At 52.2% G+C, this 17929-nt stretch overlaps 1 protein-coding gene across 1 annotated transcript; it reads right to left on the minus strand.

The window, feature by feature from the left end:
* Nucleotides 1-10719: 10719 nt before the first annotated feature.
* Nucleotides 10720-11346, minus strand: LOC128313070 (kinesin-like protein KIF28P). The gene has a single exon (XM_053209470.1). The coding sequence runs from the start codon at nt 11221-11223 to the stop codon at nt 10852-10854; it is 372 nt and encodes a 123-aa protein (XP_053065445.1). The 5' UTR covers nt 11224-11346; the 3' UTR covers nt 10720-10851.
* Nucleotides 11347-17929: the final 6583 nt, after the last annotated feature.

Below are 17929 nucleotides of genomic sequence, written 5' to 3' on the forward strand. Positions count from 1 at the left end.
AGAATGACGCTGGGGTCCGCAGCGGCCCCCAGCAGTTTGTATTCAGGGGGTCTGCAGGTTGGAGCCGACTGATCCGGGTTAGATGTGCATCTGGGACCCGCTGGGTGAGGCTGCACGTTGTTAGGTGTTCTCTCCAGCTTTGCGGTGTGTGGGCCGTGTCCTGCTCTGAGGTGGATGCCGGTGCGCACAACCTGCGTGGGCCTCCTCCAGCCTGAGATACAAGTGCGTCTCATACAGATTATCTTTAAAAAAATTTTTTTAACGTTTATTTGTTTTTGAGAGACAGAAACAGAGTGCAAGTTGGGGAGGGGCAGAGAGAGAGGGAGACAGAATTCGAAGCAGGCTCCAGGCTCCGAGCTGTCAGCACAGAGCCCAAGGTGGGGCTCGAACTCACGAACTGTGAGATCATGACCTGAGCCGAAGTCAGATGCTTAACTGACTAAGCACCCACCCCAGGCACCCCCAGAGTATCCTTTTAAACCTTGAGGCTCCTCCAGCCACCCTTTTGCAGAAAGCCTGTTACTTCTGCAATTATTTCTGCAAACTGGCAAAGAACGCCGAGGCTCAGTCCACGAGGTATTAGCCATTCCTGCTTCCCTCGGCCTCTCTGCCAGGCTTTCCAGGATTCCCTGCTGCTTTGCAGACCCGGTCCCTGCGGCCATCAGCACGCAGAGCTCCACACTTGGGCTTCACTGTTTCAGGTTACTTTTTAGTTGCTGTGCGTACACTGGTCCTGCCCCAGAGCCCCTGGTTCCCCGCCCAGGCCTCCTCGATTAGCCCCTGGTTCCTAGTATTAAGCAGAAATCACCAGCCCAGACTCCCTGCTTCTGGGAGGCTCCTCTTGGAGGTCTTGATAGCTGGCCTGCCATAGAGTTTGTTTCATCCTGTTTGATCGCCCTAACTTCATACTTTAGGGGGCAAGGATTGGGGCTGTCACGTCTATTTCCTCCGTCCTGGTTTCTTACACAAATCAGCCCAGCCTCCCTCCCGCCGCCCCAACCTGGGACAGTTGTGCACAGGGCATGGTGGTCCAGAACGCCGCCTGCAGACTTCTGCTCACTCAGAGGCCTGCACAGGCCTTGCTTATTTAAAACCTCAAAACGGGGGAGATAACTGTGCCAAACTCATAGGATGGTAATGAGTGAAATGGGCTAACGCGTTGAGCACGTAGCTTGGTGCCGGGCACACGTACATGCTCACGGAGTCTCAGTATCCTTAGTGCTGCTGGTACCAGTAGGGGCTCTCTGGCCACAGGAGGTCTCTCTACAGCCCTCCCCACCCCCGCCGGAGCACCCAGTGCGTCAGCCCTCGGCGGTGGAGACCCACTCGGCAGTTCTTTGTGGAACCAGGATCACCTGAGATCGACTACCTGTCGGGAGATCTTCCCGAAGGTCTCAACCTTGGCCCCGCGGACCTGCATTGCGTGGGTCCATGATGCAGCACTGAACCATTTTCAGATAAACTCATGAAGGCAAAATAAGTGGTTGTTTTCAGAGCAAGAATACCAAAGGAGAGGCTTGAAATAACTGTTAAGTCTCCAGGTCTGACAGCAAGAAATTCATCACAACAGCTTTGTTTGAACTTTCAAACTGTTTACCATCAAAATATCAATGGCAGATGCTTATCAGCTGCTTTGGTTTGTGGGGTGCTGTGCTAAGTGCTTCCCAGCGCCGGGTGCTGAGCTAAGTGCTTTTCTCAACCCAGGGTGCTGTGCTAAGTGCTTCCCAGCCCCGGGTGCTATTCTAAGTGCTTTTCCCAGCCCAGGGTGCTGTGCTAAGTGCTTTACAGGTGCTTTGCATCCGTTACCCATCTGCAGTTAGTGCTGCTCTCATTTCCGCCTAACAGGGAACAGAGGCTGGAGGGGGGCAGGGGGCGTTTGCCTCCAGCTACAGTCGGGAAGTGACAGATGAGGGGACTGAGCCCCAGACAGTCCAGGGCCAGCGCGCAGACTGCTAACCACCCACCCCCAAGACCTCCTGTCTCCCAGCCCACCTTCGCCCTGCGTGTGGATTCATCTCTACGTGACTGTAAATCAAACTGAAGGACAGAAGCGGCACAAGAAATGACTGGAGTGCGTTGAGCCCACAGCGCAAGCGCAGCTCTGGTAGCTGAGTTAATCAGGCTGCGCGGGGGAGCTTCGCCCAGAGCTCAGGGGTTGTCAGCGGCTGCGTCCGCGCTATTCTGCGTGCGGCAAACTCGCCCTCTTCTTTTCCACGATGACGGCGACATCGTTTTTCAGCCTCCGCAAGCTGGACTCCAGCACGTCTCCCAAGTCCTTTAACCTCTGTGCCTGTTGCTGTACGAACGGTCGAAGCATTTCATCTTCCTCCTGGAAATGAAGGAACGGGGGGAGAGGATAGCAGCTTCAGTGGTGTGCCCGGAAGTTCTGCCGACGAGTCTCGTCGGAAAGTTGCCGGCAGAGGTGGTGAGTCCCCTGGGGGCCTGTCCAGCGTGGAGAAGGCCGCCGGCCCGGCCTTCGGTTGCTGCTGCTGGAGAGAAGGGCTCATTCAGTTCGGAATGACCCGCGTGCCTTTAATACCGGGGGAGTTCTGGGGTTTGCCAAGGACCGCGCGGGGGTGGGGGTGCGCCCGTCGGTAGCGGAGTGTGGGCTGCCTGCTGCGGGCCCCGCCCCGGGGAGGCAGGTGCAGGGGCGCGGGTGGGCCCGAGTGCCCGCATGCGACAGTGGAGCGGAGGGTGACCGCGCTCACGAGCCGGGAGCGGGCAGAGGGCACCGAGCGTCCCTGCAGGTGGTTCCCGGATCACTAGTGAAATGGCAGCTCGGATACTTAGGCCATTGCTTCCAGTGTGTTTTCCATCCTGGTTTTCTCTTAAACGTCGTCGTTTATATTTTCTGAATACTACTCTGTGATGAAAAACAATACAAATGGGGTGTGGCTTTTTTTTTTTTTAGCCTTGTTTACAGTGTCTTTCCCCTCATCAGGTTTTCTTTCTCTGCAATTGTGAGAGACAGGTGCACACGAGAACCCTTAATGTGTTGAAGGGAATACACCTACGCAACACAGACCTCCGCAGGTCACACCCTCTCTCCCCCAGGAACAACCACGACTAGCCTGACTTCCGTGATCATCATTTTCTTGTGCCACCTGGAATGCAGCCTGAACCGTATATTTTGCCCGTTTCCTGTCCATTTACGGAATCCTACTGGATGGCATCTTTGGTGGACTTGGAAGTCAGCGCTGACGCGTGGTGCTGAGATTCATCGACTGGCATGTGGCTAGGGTTCCCCGGTCGGGGGGGGGGGGGGGGGGGCGGGGCTTCCCTGACCTCTCTTCCGCTGGGGTTTTCGGTGCCGGGTTGTTATGGAGGAGGGAGGGATTAAGAGCAGCTGGGGCATACAGGCGTGGGTTTCTGCAGAATTTTTCAGCCGGTCCCTCATCTGAACCACAGAATAGGAAATGGTCCGAGTGACTATTTCCTCAATTCTCTCAAGAATGGTGTATAACTAGAACCATCCTAGTACGTGGGAGACAAATCCGTGCATTGAGAGCCTAGTGAGGTGGTTCTCGGACTTCAGTTCCGAGGCAGAATCACCTGGAGGGCTCGTTAAAGCACGGATTCCTGGGCCTCACTCCAGGGCTCTGGTTTAGCAGGTCTGGCAGGGGCCCTGGGGTTTGGACCTCTAAGACCCCAGATGATTCTGGAGCTGCTAGCAGGGGACCACCGTCTGAGAACCACTGCTTGGGGGCCTTGGGGCCGAATCCTCTGCAGAACCAGCTGACTCTGCAAAGAGCTGAGTCGCAGGCTTCTAGGGTTGATGCATTTTCCCACTTTCATTAGGTAAGTGGCAAAAAAATTTTTTTTCTAAGTGGTCGAACCAATTTAAACTCCTCCCTCCAATGCATGGGTTTCTGTTGCTTCATCCCGTCATCACAGCTGGGTATTTTTAGACCTTTAAGTTTTGCCAGCATGGTGGGTTTATAATACCGTTTCACTGTGGTTTCAATTAGTGTTTCCCGAACTACTCAAGAGGTTAAGCACCCTTTGATGTGTCTATTGGCCTTTTTTTTTTCTTTTTTTTTCTGTTGGGCTGTTTTTCTTTTTGGTTTGTGTAGTTCTTTGCTTTGGATCTTAGTTCATTACATGTTAAACGTGTTGTGTGTAAATAACCTTTCCTCGCCTCTTTTGCCTTTATTTTGGTATCTGGGCCAAAGTGTACCATTTAGTACAGGTGCGTCTATCGGTGTTTCCCTTGACAGCCGGGTGTTTTTTCCTGTCCTGTCACCGCAAGGTCATGATCATCTCTAGGCTTTTTACCTTTTGCGGTTGGGTCCTTAGTTGTCACCTGAAATTGGTTTCTGGCTATAGTCTTAGATAAGATTCCAATTTCATTTTGGAATGCATTTGTATGCATTTTTTTTTTAATTTTTAAAGTTTATGTATTTATTTTGAGAGAGAGAGTGGGAGGAAGAGAGAAAGGATTGCAGGCAGGCTCCACACTGTCAGCACAGAGCCCAACACGGGGCTCGAACTCACAAAACTGTGAGATCGTGACCTGAGCTGAGATCAAGAGTCTGACGCTTAACCGACTGAGCCACCCAGGCGCCCCGGTATGTATTCTTAATTCTAGCACCATTTGTTGTAAAATCCACCCTTGCTGCCTTCACCGCAGTCCCTCATTGGTCACATAGCGTGTCTCTGGTCCTGGGTGAATCTATTTCCGGGCCTTCTGTCCTTGTCCTTTGGTTACCTTATTCGCACTGGGGCTGATACTTTGCTGTCTGTTACCATAGCGTTAAACTAAGCCTTGGCATCAGGTAGGGCGAGGCTTCCTACGCTTGTGTTTGGGTCTTGGCTGTTCTTTGCTTTCGCAATCCCATCTCAAGTATAGCATCATCTCGTCAGATCCCGTTACATTTGGTTGGGTTACAGTGACTCTCAGGGGGACTCGAAAGAGTTGCAATTGCAAATCTTCCAAACTGTGGACACCTAGCACGTTTCACCATTTATTTAGATCTTCGTTAACATCTCTCAAGCGAAGTTTAACATTTTCTCCATACCAGGCCATAGTTTTACGGGTTTTATAACACAGTTTTATGTTAGCTATATGTTAGTACTTCATGGATTTGATGCAATGATCAATAGCATCTTTTACACAAGGCAGTGCTGTTGGATGCTGTTATATTCAAATGCAGTTAATTTTTTTTTAACGTTTGCTTATTTATTGTGAGACAGAGAGAGCAGGGGAGGGGCAGAGAGTGAGACAGAGAATCCCAAGCAGGCTCTGCACTGTCAGCCCGGGGCCTGTCACGAGGCTTGAGCCCACGGACCATGAGAGCACGACCTGTGCCGAAATCAAGAGTAAGACACTCAACCAAGTGAGCCACCCGGGCACCCCTCGAATGCAGTTAATGTTTAAATATTGATTTTCTTGGGGCGCCTGGGTGGCTCAGTCAGTTAAGCGTCCAGCTTTGGCTCAGGTCACGATCTCGCGGTTTGTGAGTTCGAGCCCCACATCGGGCTCTGCGCTCACAGTGCGGAGCCTGCTTGGGATTCTCTCTCTGCCTCTCTCTCTGCCCCTCCCGTGCACGCTCTCTCTCTCTCAAAACAAAACAAATGTATGTGTGTGTGTGTGTGTGTGTGTGTGTATTTCTTTCCAGCAACTCTGTAATTCTAGTAATTTATAAATTCTTCTGGGGTTTTAATTTGCATACACAGGTCATCTGAGAATAATAACAGAGGCAGCATGGGGTAGTAGGAGAGAACATAGACTGTGGAGGGACCCTTGCTGGGTTTGGAGGTTGGTCCTGCTAGTCAACTGGTTGTGTCCTCACCCAAGTTACTTAACCTGTCTTGTGCCTTAGACCCGTCATTTGTAAAATAAGGCTAATGATGGTACCGACGACATCGGGCTGTGAGAATTGAGTAACTGTAAAGCACTTAGTAAGTGTTGTGTAAACATATGCTATTGTTGCTGTTACTTTTTCCCCTTTTCAACTTTATTCCTGTATTTCGTGCTCAAGTACAGTGTCACACAGAAGTCAAGTTGGCTAGCATCCCTGACTTCTTCCTGATGTAAAAGGAAAAAAGCACCCAGTGCTACACCATTAGGGATCATGCTTGCTCTGTGCTTAAGTCTGCCTTCCTCAGATTGAGGGATGTCCATTTTATTCCTAATATGCTAAGAGTTTTTATCATGGCAAGATGCTGAATTTTGTCACCTGCTTTTTCTGATTCTGTTGAAGTAACCTTGCTTTTTCTCCTATAGTATCTTTTTTTAAAAAATGCTTATTTAAGAGAGAGAGTGAGCATGTGAGCAGGGGAGGGGCAGAGAGAGAATCCCAAGCAGGCCTTGAACCCGCAAACGGTGTGCAAGATCATGTGTGACCTGAGCCCAAATCGAGAGTTGGATGCTTAACCGAAGCCGGGGCACCTCCTCTAGCATTTTAGTGTGATGAATTGTATTTATTTGGTTTATATTAACAGTAAGCCAAATCTGTGTTTCTGGGATACTGTGTAAGTCATAAAGCCAATGAATATCACTACCTGAAAACAGCCAGCAGTGCACTTGAATAAAAAAGCAAGAGCAGAGACGGATGCCCAGGAGAGCAGCAGACACACTGTTCAGGCCTCCGCCTGCTCTCTTGTTGAACACACACATCCCCCAGCTCAAGAAATGTGGTTCTTTCCAGGGGGCCTGGGGGGCTCAGTCGGTGGAGCGACCGACTTCAGCTCAGGTCATGATCTCACGGTTCGTGCGATCGAGCCCCGCATCGGGCTCTGTGCTGATGGCTCGGAGCCCAGAGCCTGCTTCGGATTCTGTGTCTCCCTCTCTCTCTGCCCCTCCCCCACTCATGCTCTGTCTCTCTCAAAAGTAAATATTAAAAAATTAAAAAGAAATGCAGTGCTTTCCAATGCCTAAATCTAATGGAAGAAGAACCCTGTTGCTCCCAGGATTCTGGTTACTTACAGGAGGTTTCTCTTGTCTCAGTCGGAGAAGCTGCCCTCTTGCTTGGTTCATGCTGTGGTAGAACAGCTTAAGGGCTTTGGCAAATTCTCTGTCGGAGCTGGCTGGCCGAGTGTACATTTGGTTCATCTCTCTGGCTGCTGGAGGGTGTGCTGCCTTCCAAGTTAGCTTCAGGGTGTCGGAAGGCTTATGTGCTGAGGTGGTGAGAAGACAGAACATTTATTTCAACATCTGCTCTCCCAAGTCTCTGTGTACATATTTATTTTGGTGGCAATCTACACCAGCATTTATCAAGCACAGGTTGAGACACATCCAGGCAGAAGGGGAAAAAATTCTCAGATGTTTTTTTTTTTTTTTTTTTTTTTATGAAACAAGATATAGATCAACTCATTAAAAAGTAAATTTCTTTGAAATACAAATACACATCTCAGAGCTCAGTTGGTTAAGCATCCAACCTTAGCTCAGGTTACGATCTCACAGTTTGTGAGTTCAAGCCCTGCTTTGGGCTCTGTGCTGACAGCTTGGAGCCTAGAGCCTGCTGAAGATTCTGTGTCTCCCTTTCTTTCTGACCCTCCCCTGATCTCTTTCTCTCTCTCTCAAAAATAAACATAAAAAATTAAAAAAAAAATATATATATATATATAAATATCCATCTCAAACGTAGGAGTTTAGAGAGAAACTTAAGCAAGACTTACGTAGCCTCTCACCTTGTTGAGTAGAACCGACCTTCTCAAGTGATTGTTTGAGAAACACGTTTTCTTCTCTCAGGGCTCTGTTGGTGTCTCTGAGCAGCTCTGTCTCCTGCTCTAACTTGAGCAGCTTCATGTAGAGTTCTGATATCTGATTTGATGGCGTCTACAAAAAACATGTCAGGTTAGCCTTTCACAGGGTTATCTGCATACCCTTTGGGACTGGCAGTTTTACCCCCCTAGATGGGGTGGGGGTGAGGGTGTGGTGAGCAGGGTTGAAGCCCCTGGGGGAACACAGCAGTAAATAAGGAAAACATTTGTTAAGTGGAAGGAACACTGATGATCCCTAAGCAGCTGTCACGTGCGATGCCCATTTGAATGTCACATAAATGGGCACACCTGGCCTGGATCCATCAGAGTGGACATTTTCTTGGTGTCCACCATGACGTGGCCTTCACTTGTGACCATGAGGTCCGACTGAGAGCAGTCCAGCTGGGCGCAGCCTTCTGTAATGTGAGGGAGACACCATCAAGGAAAGAAACACCTCCAGGCCCAGTGTTGTGTGAAGAGAGTTTTTTTAAATGTATGTTTCTTTGTTTATTTACTCATTTAGAGACAGAATACTAGCAAGGGAGGGGCAGAGAAAGAGGGAGAGAGAGAATCCCCAGCAGGCTCCACACTATCAGCGCAGAGCCCCACGCAGGGCTCGAACTCACGAACCGTGAGATCGTGACCTGAGCCGAAATCAAGAGTCAGACACTTAACCAACTGAGCCACCCAGGTGCCCCTACATGAAGAGGTTTAAGCCATTCAATCCCCTGTGGACTAGAGCCCAGGGACCCAGGAGAAGACTGCCCTGGGCTATTAGGACCCTGACCCCCTCCCTCCTCCACATCCTTGGCAACCCTAGATATATTGACGTGATATCTGATTGAAGAATGCATCATGCAAAAGAGGAAGCAAACGTGGTACCTTGAAGACCCCATAAATCGACAATGAGAGCGTTTGTTTGTAAATAATTCAGAAACTCCTGAGATGCATTTAAGGCTGTAAATTGGACAGTTTCTTCTATTTGGGGATTCACCATTTTCCATACAGGCTTGGTATAGAAAGTACTTGAAAGGTCATAAATTCTGTACCTGAGAAAAGAACATAAAACAGAATTCCAAGCCAGAAGGGACACATTTACAAAGAAATGGATCAGATGAGCCAAAGAATGATGGCTTGGCTTGGTTACTTGATACGAGACGACCTGAAATTGATCCTCATGCTTGCCACCCCCCAACATTTCCACTATTTAACACGAGTAGCATCACTACATGGACAGTATTAAATGTCTAGCAAAAAGGAAATGGATTTTGAGAAATACGTTCTACTTTGATCATCTAAAATTGTTAATTTTATTTATTTATTTATTTTTTAATGTTTATTTTTGAGACAGAGAGAGAGAGACAGAGTGTGAGCAGAGGAGGGGCAGAGAAAGGGGGAGACCCAGAATCCGAAGCAGGCTCCAGGCTCTGAGCTGTCAGCACAGAGCCCGATGCGGGGCTCGAACCCACGAACTGTGAGATCATGACCTGAGCCCAAGTCGGACACTTAACCGACTGAGCCACCCAGGTGCCCCTAAAATTGTTAATATTCCACGTGAGGTGGTGTTTTGGGTTTTGTCTTTCAAAGTTTCCCTTTTTTTATTGCTTTATCTCTTACCGTCTCTTAGCCTGACTAAGCCTATCTGGTGTTTCTTCCATATTGTGATAACAGTCCTTTCATTTCCAACTCAAAAAGACAAAAAACAAAAAACACAACAAAAAAACCATGATTCTACGTAGAGAGTACAGCTTCCCTTGATATTCTATCAGATAATTAGAATGTCTGACCACTGCTTCAATCACCGAGGATCAATAAACGTGGCTTTCAGTCCAGCAACCTAGAAGGATGTGGGACTTCTATTAACCGATGCGAAATAGGCATTTTGGGGTTGAACAAGCAGAGAAACGTATGAAAATTTCGTGATGAACTCGTTTTTCAAGCGCCAAGAGAGACTCCCGCCCGCCAAGGCCCACGAGGTGGGGGGTGTGTGCGCAGCCGGTACCCCATCTGAATGCCTCGCTCTGCGTCCTCCTTCAGCCACTTGACCCCAAGGCACCGCACGAGGCCAACCTGGAAGTCCATCCTCTTGCCCAGCAGCTCCGAAGGGTCGATAACCACATCCTCCTCACCGCACGCTCTGCGAACAGAGGAGGACAGGGCAGATCACAGATCAGCCGGGGCCCGAGCAGGTGAGGGTCGTGTCGTCAAAGGGCACTCCTGAGACTCCTCAAGATATGGCCAGCTTCTCTGAAGAAAAGACAAGGAGCGTTGCCAGCCGCGGAGCGTGTTCACGCAACAGGCATTCAAGGAGCTCCCAGCCTCCTGGAGGAAGAGACCGCAACGTAACCGCCTCGTGTAATATGCGACCCAGCCCTGGAGCCCCGGGCGGGTTCCCAGTGGGGTAGAGGATGCGGCCTCTCAAGGCGACCCTTTCCTTGGTGAGCTCTGCACAGTCCAGAGTCAACTCCAGCCTTACAGGTTCTCAAACCAGTTTGGACAGCTTTCCAACAGGGGGCGTCTGTCACATCAACCTCGCATCGAGCCTATAAGCTAGAATGTGCCTTAGGAATTTGCAACGAGAGAGAAACCGTCTGGCAGCCAAGAAGCCCGAGGTGGCCAAGTGACCAGAAAGTTGCTGAGACTCCCAGTAAAGACAGTGAGTTGATGGTCAGCTTGGTCTCTGGGTGCCAGGACCCCGCGGCCCTGAGCTGGTTCCCTCTTCAGAAAGACAGGGAGGCCATCCCGGGTGCCTAAGAGCACCTCGCACCCAGACCAGACCCCCGCCTGCCCGCCTCTTTGCTTAGAATTGCTGAGAGACCTGGGCTTTTGTGAAAACGCTGTGGACTGTCCATGGCCTAGAGAGAGGGAAGAGAGGGGGTCCCTGAGAGGACGGTGAAGGGCAGTGTAGCAGAGTTATAGCAGTGCCCGTCCCCACAGAAGGTCGGCGAACAACTCAGAAGGAGGCCACGTCAGGGAACGAAGACACCTCAGTCCCTGCCCTGAGGGAAGGGACAGAAAACCCATGGGAGCCTGTACCACGGATGGAGAAGGGACGAGCTGGAAACTCTGCTTTCTTCCAGCCCTCGGGCCACATCAGCGAGGACCTGAGATATTCCGGGCCTGCCGATTTGGCCGCCGTGGCAAAAATCAGATTTGCTGGGGCCAAATCGTGACTGAATGAGCTATTCGGGGACACCGTGCTGACCAGCTCATCCAGGAGAGCGCAGGCATGCTGGGAGTTTTCTGCCAGGGCCGGGCTGGGGGGGGCGGGTAGAGAGGGGACACCCACCGTCCCGCCGGGGAGCAGGGAGTCACGCAGACGTGCACCACGGCCTCTTCCTCCCCCTCGCAGTTCATGAACTCCACCTGCTCCTCCAGCTTCATGGAGTAGGCCAGCGACTGGAGCCAGATGTGGGCTGAGCCCAAGTGGACAACCTCGACAGGGTCCCAGAAGGGGTCATCTTCCTGAGCCACGTGGCTGTCTTCTCCATCCAGAAAGCGCTGGTAAAGTTCCTCCATGAGAAATTTCCTGTTGATAAACTTGGCTTTTGACCAGATCCACACCTACGAACACAAAGATAGGTCACCGGGATTGGATTTCACCTGCTCACAGTTCGTTCCCATGACTTTTCCCAGCATGCTTCCCCAGATGGGCCGGCTTTGGGGCACCCAGGACCCCCTAACACTCTCGTCAAGCCTAGCTTTGCGGTGAGGTCCCCCAGGAGTCCACGTTCGTTCCTGACCCATGGCTCCAGCATTTCCTGAGTTGCTGGGCCCTAATAACTTAGAGGAGATAACGAAGGGATCAAACAGTACACTGTCCCAGGAGAGATGACGGTTTGGGACTCAAGGAACACAGAAGAGTGGCCCTCGAAGATGTCTGTGTCCCAGTCTCTGGAAGCTGCCAACATGTTACCTTATGTGGAAAAGGGAATTATGGTTGTAGGTGGAATGAAGTTTGCTTATCAGCTGACCTTAAAATGGGGAGATTTGCTCACACTGTCTAGGTGGGTCCAGTGTAACCACATGGACCTTTTTTTTTAAATATTTTTTTATATTTAGTTTTGAGAGGTAGAGAGAGTCAGAGCACAAGTGGGGGAGGGGCAGAGAGAGAAGGAGACACAGAATCTGAGGTGGGCTCCAGGCTCTGAGCTGTCAGCACAGAGCCCGACGCAGGGCTCGTACTCACAAACCATGAGATCATGACCTGAGCTGAAGTTGGAGGCTCAACCGACTGAGCCACCCAGGCGCCCTCACATGGACCTTAACTGTGGAAAGGGGAGGCAGAAGAGATGGTCAGACGGCGATGGAAGGGGAGTCAGGGAGACGCCAAGTGGCTGACTTTGGAAATGGAGCACAATGGAGCCCAGGAAAGTGGGGGCTTCTGGAAGCTTCAAGAAGCAAGGAAACAGCTTCTCAGACCCTCAGGCCCCCAGAAAGGAAAGCTGTGCCAGCACCTCGCTTGTGGCACAGAGAGGCCCGGGCGGGGCCGTAAGGTGACAATGTGTGCACTCACGCCCCCCCCCGAGAACCTGCCGCTGTCTGTCCCTGAGTGAGGGACAGGGCTGCTGAGAGGACATACGGTGAGGTGATGGGGGCACAAGGAGCCAACCGATGTGTCGCTGTCCCTCTGAGTGTTACGTGCCTTCAAAGAAAAAGATCCCCCTCCAGACACTACAAAGACTTTGTTCTTTCCTTCTTTGCCTCAAGTGAAACCCGTCCTCTCCCCCGAGAGGCGGGGTAAAGACTGCGTGTGAACCTGACCCTGGCAGAGCACAGCACGAGCTCCAGCAGGTGGGTTTTTCAAGCCCTGAGGCTAGGGCACCAAGACGGTGGGAATCGGCGTCCTCAGTCCACTGCATCCTTCCTGGCGGACAGCGGGCCCTGGGCCCTGTGACAGCTCAGCGGGGCTCTGCGGGACCGGCAGGGGTCTCTGCTGACCCTCCCGTCCCCCGCGGGGCCTCAGCCGAGCACGGAGACTCCCAGGCCGGAAGCCTGTTGCACAGACACCGCTGAGAAGTCAGGGCTGAGACCCTCCCTGTCCTCACAAGCCCCGGCTTGCTCCCGAATCGCCCCCGACGTGTCTCTCGTCGGTCACATGAAGTGGCCTGGGGGGGTCCCGTCTCCGCCCTGTGCGCGCACGGTCCAGCGGTCTAGGGTGAACATCTGCGAGGCGGACCGCCACAAAAGTACCGAGGCTGCTGTTCGCCCTTCCCAGCCTCACACACGAAACCTTCCAGGAAGGGCCGAGGGACTGCCAGCATCTCCGAGGCCCCCGGGGAAGGCGTAACTTCATCCGGGGAGAGGCCACTGATCCACTCGGAAGGTAAAAACGGACAGCCTTGGAGATGACAGATCAGTAAGCTTAGTCTCTGCCCGAGGAGAGAAGAAAGCGAGCGACATCACCATAAAAGCAATTAGCGCACAGCCCCTGAAAAGAGAACCCGGCTTCTGCTAATCATAGGAAAGGCTGAACGAGATCCTTTTCAATTCACCTTAAACTATAATGAGCAACGAAACACAGAGGAACATGAAATCTCCTTAAAACGAGGTCTGACAAGACAGTAGGAAATGGCCAAACCGAACCCTGGCGGAGCGCCTGGCCCCAGAGGCAAAGTACTGGGTCACCAGAGCTCCTTTGTCCTGATGGCTCCTTCCAGAAAACGCAAAAGACAAAATCACGGTCGCACACGCATTGAGGATTCAGCTCCAAAGGCCTCGTGGGACACGCGCAGAAGTCAAGGTGGACTTCCCAGGGTGGGGGTCTCCCAGGAGACCCTCCTGAGTCACGAGATGTGTCCCCCCAAACCGTACGTTGAAGCCTGACCCTCAGTGTGCTGGGACGAGGAGGCGGGGCCGTGAGGGTGGACACCTCACGAATGCACTCATTGCCCTCATGAAAGAGGCCTCAGTGCTCCCCGGCCCCTAGCGCCACGTGAGGACCCGGTGAGAAGGTGTCCTTCACCGGATACCAAATGTGCCTGTGCCACGACCTCTGCTCCCAGCCTCCAAGATGTGGTGTTGCCGTAGCAACACGAAGGAACTGAGACCCCTCTGCCCTTTCACCCCACGCCAGGGGACACACAGGAGGCCACCTCGGCGCCGGTCAGAGGAAGAGACCAGGCAGAAAGGGAGGGGCGCCTGGGTGGCTCAGTCGGTTGAGCGTCCAACCCCGGCTCAGGGCCTGATCTCACGGTTCGTGAGTTCGAGCCCTGCGTCGAGCTCTGCACGGACAGTGCGGAGCCTGCTTGGGATCCTCTGCGGCCTCCTCTCTCTGCTCCTCCCCGGCTTGCACATGCTCAACCTGTCTCTCTCTCTCTCTTTCAAATAAACATTAAAAAAATATAAATAAATGGAGAGTGGTGGTTGGGAGCGATCCCAGGGTTGGTGCCATGTGGGAGAGAGGACCAGGAGAGAAACGTGGGGGAGGCGGGGGGGTTCCATCCCAGAGTCTGTCCCCAGAGCCCAGCTCACACTGGGAACACGCAGTGCCCTTCACAGGGTCTCCACAGGACAGTCTCTGTCCCCGTGAGAACCCTCAGAAACCCCGTCCCCAGAGGCATCCTCACCTCGTGGGTCCTTTGGTTGGTCACCTTCACCATGACCTCCTTCTGTAGCTCGTGGCCCCTGGAGTCTGAAGCCGCTAAATTCTTCACCTTCAGTTCCATTCTGAGTCCCTGTAAAGGGGACCCTTCTCGCTGAGCGCACAGCCCACACCGCCCTCGCCATTTCCTTCTCCTCCTTGCACGTTCCCAACACGCAGAAGTGTCTTGAACGTGTCCTGGGGATCAGATCCTGTGTCACTGGGGGGCCACCCCCTGCTCAGGTCTTCTCTGTGGCTAGAAGGCTTCAGGGTCCTGGACCCAGGGAAGCTCTTTCTGGAGGGCAACCTGGGAGGGGTGGCCTGGCAAGCAAGCATCGGTCTGGGAGCCTGGAGGGCCGTGGGGGCCATGGTAGGCATGGCACTGGCGGCTGGGACTGCTGAGGCCTGGGGGTTGGCCTGGTTCTGTCATTGGCTCGCTGCGGGGTCCTGGGTGGAGCCCCTCACCTCTCCAGGCCCTGTGCCCTCACCGGTACGGCAAAGCCGGCTGGGGCGGTGGGGGTGAGGGGCCGTGGACCCTGTTCCCTGAGGTCCTTCCAGACCCAGTGTTACTCTGTCTTCCAGCCCTTACCTTCTTCAGCTCTTCGCCCATTTGATTGGCTTCTGCCACCAGGGGCATCAGTCTGACGTAGTCCTGGAACACCGCCAGCATGCCGGGGTCCGCTTTCCCATCGCTGTGGCTTGCAGCCCCTGGAAACCAGCAGGGTCCCGGTGAAGGTCGGTCACTGGTTCTGGGAGACTTGTCAGCCACGAAGGGGTTTATTATATGCTTATGTACTCAGTTATTTGATGGTTCACCAAATGTCTACATGGGGCTCCTGGGTGGCTCGGTTGGTTGAGCATCTGACTTCGGCTCAGGTCATGATCTCACGGTTCGTGGGTTCGCGCCCCCGTCGGGCTCTGTGCTGACAGCTCAGAGCCTGGAGCCTGCTTCGGATTCTGTGTCTCCCTCTCTCTCTGCCCCTCCCCAGCTCCTGTTCTGTCTCTTTCTCAAAAATCAACAAACGTTAAAAAAATTAAAGGTCCTAGCAGAGTCCCATGTAGGGATTCTGGTTCCCTAGGAGGATGTACCCGTGTGCACTCATTCAGCTATTGATTGGAGCCTGGACTCTGAGCTGTGAGATGATTTGTAGAAGATTTGCAATTTAAAATGACTTTTGTCCAGCAGAAGATTATTGCCCCCAAAACCATCAACCAGCTTTGTCTAACTCAGTCTTATTTCAGTGTTCTTCCCTCTTGTGCTTTACTGTTGAACCTTGGGAAATGCAGGGGTTAGGGCCCTGACGCCCCATACGGTCAAAAATCCATTCAACTTTTGAGTCCCCCAAAACATAACTACTGATAGCCTTCTGTTGGTCCAAAGACTTACCAGTAAGCAGATGATTAACATATATTTTGTATGTTCTATGTATTATATACTTACAATAAAGTAAGCTGGAGAAAAGAAAATGTTAAAGTCATAAGAAAGAAAAAAATACATTTATAGGACTGTGCTGTGCTTATAAAAAAACAAAAAGACCACCACCATGTATAAGTGGACCCACACAGTTCAAACCCATGTTGTCCAAGGGTCAACTGTATCTATCGCCTTCTTCTCCATTTATTAACAAAATAGTTTAATAAATCTTTCACATGTGCTCACTCTACAATATGGAAATCCTAATTTAACTTTCTAAACATTTCCCTTTGAACAAGATGTTATTTTCTTAGGGAAAGTAGGAGAGCACACAGTGAAAGCAGTTGCTTTTAGATCAGCATGTGGAAAATGCTGGAAGGCAGGGCCCTGAGCTGCTCACCCAGCTTGTCCACACTCACTCCCTCCGCAGCTGCTCTCTCCAGCTGGAAGAAGTCATAGTCGAACCTGGTCAGGTCTTCACTGCCTCGCTCTGATGGAAACCCAATGTAGAGGTAGGCGCTGTTGGATCCCAGGATAATGCGGTCCTAGGGAGGAGACGGGAGGTTCAGCGGGAGCACGCTGCCCTCAGAGAGCAGGGGTGTGGCACCAGCCTGCTCCAGGGGGGACCAAGTCCCCATGGGCAGTCCAGCTGTGGTAAATCACAAACCCTGCACGAGGTCCCCAGAGAGGGAAGAGACCCCTGAATGCAGAGGAAGAGATTGACGTTTTGCTTTTGTGTGCATGCTTTCATTTATTTCTTCCTTTATCCCACACGGAGCTCCGACTCTCCATCAGACATTGCGGACCCCAGTGGGCACCAAACAGACCCGGGCCCTCCCCTCTAGGACTTTATAGACAGACGGTACAATAGCTTGAGAGAGATGCTTGAATGAAATGGGGGTGCTTCTGCAGAAGGTACAATATGGGCGCCTCACTTGCACTGGGGATCAGAGCGGTCCTCTCTCAAGGTGCGCTGTTTACGACTTCAAAGGTGGTCAGTTTCGGCAAGGCAGAGAAGGCTGCGGCCAAACAGAGCCAGGGGTGTTTTGAACAATCAGGAGAAGGTCCGTGTGACCTTCGTGCAGAGCAGTGAGGCGGGAGGTGGCGGTGAGATGAGGCAGCTCACACAGGGGCCCTGAAAGGGTGGCCACTGAGGATTTCCAGGAGGGCGTGGCCTAATCCAAATAGCTTGTCTAGAAGGCTCTCTGTGGTTACAGTGTGGAGAATGGGTTGAAGAGGGGCTTGGGCAGCAGGGAGGCTGGCGGGAGCCCCTGTGGTCATGGGGAGCCAGGCTGGGGTGTGCGGAGGAGACAGGGAGCCTAGTGTTTGCGAGGTGCCGCGTGGTCCCTCCCAATGGCAGATCTTTTAAGAAGTCTAAGATATCATGAAATGTCAGAGCTGGAAAGGGTCTGGGTGGACTTCTAGTTCACTCATCTCTGTTTTATTAAGTCCCGATGGGGGACCTGGGGGGGCTCAGTCGGTTAAGGGTCCAACTCTTGATCTCGGCTCAGGTCGTGGTCTCTCGGTTTGTGGGTTTGAGCCCCATGTCGGGCTCTGTGCTGACAGCCCAGAGGCTACTTGGGATTCTCCCTCTGCTTCTCTCTCTGCCTCTCCCCTGCTTGCTTGCCCTCTTTCTCACTCTCTCAAGATAAATAAATAAACTTAAAAGCAAGGTATAGATGAATTCCCGAGGAGTGAAGTGACTTTTGCCCAGGAACACACAGTGGGTTAATATCAGATCTCCCGACCCCAAGCTGTGACCCATGTCGGCCGTAGCAGGGGGACATGGGGTGGCTGGCGCCCCCACCCTGCCCGGTGCTTGCCACAGCGTGGAGGCCTGGGGCACCTCACGGGAACCCCTCCTCCTAGCTCTCTGGTGGGACTGCGGAAATTCTGCTTCCAGGCAGGAGAGCTTACCAAATGCTGCAGCTTTGTCTTGGTCACAATGGGCACCCCGTTAACGACAACTTTGCATTTGCTGTGTGGCGTGACCGTCACCTTCCCATCCGAATTTGTGAAGGACGCGTGTTTATCTGAAATTCTAAAAAGACAAGAGGTCGTCTAGGTAGCCAAAACAATCGTGACTGTAGGGCACACGGTTTTGGTGGTTGCTCCCCACTCGCACGCGTAAGTAAGACCTACGGGTGCTGCAGGGTGGCCGGAAGCGGCTTAAGGGGGTCGGGGTAGATAGGAGCCGGAGAAGGACCACAAAGCGATTCTCGTAGCCA

This window comes from Acinonyx jubatus, chromosome E4 (assembly GCF_027475565.1).
Source record: "Acinonyx jubatus isolate Ajub_Pintada_27869175 chromosome E4, VMU_Ajub_asm_v1.0, whole genome shotgun sequence".
Lineage (NCBI taxonomy): Eukaryota > Metazoa > Chordata > Mammalia > Carnivora > Felidae > Acinonyx > Acinonyx jubatus.

What these genes read in the sequence shown, in the direction of transcription:
- LOC128313070 (XM_053209470.1), bottom strand. Translation starts at nt 11,223, where the DNA reads ATGGAGGAACTTTACCAGCGCTTTCTGGATGGAGAAGACAGCCACGTG.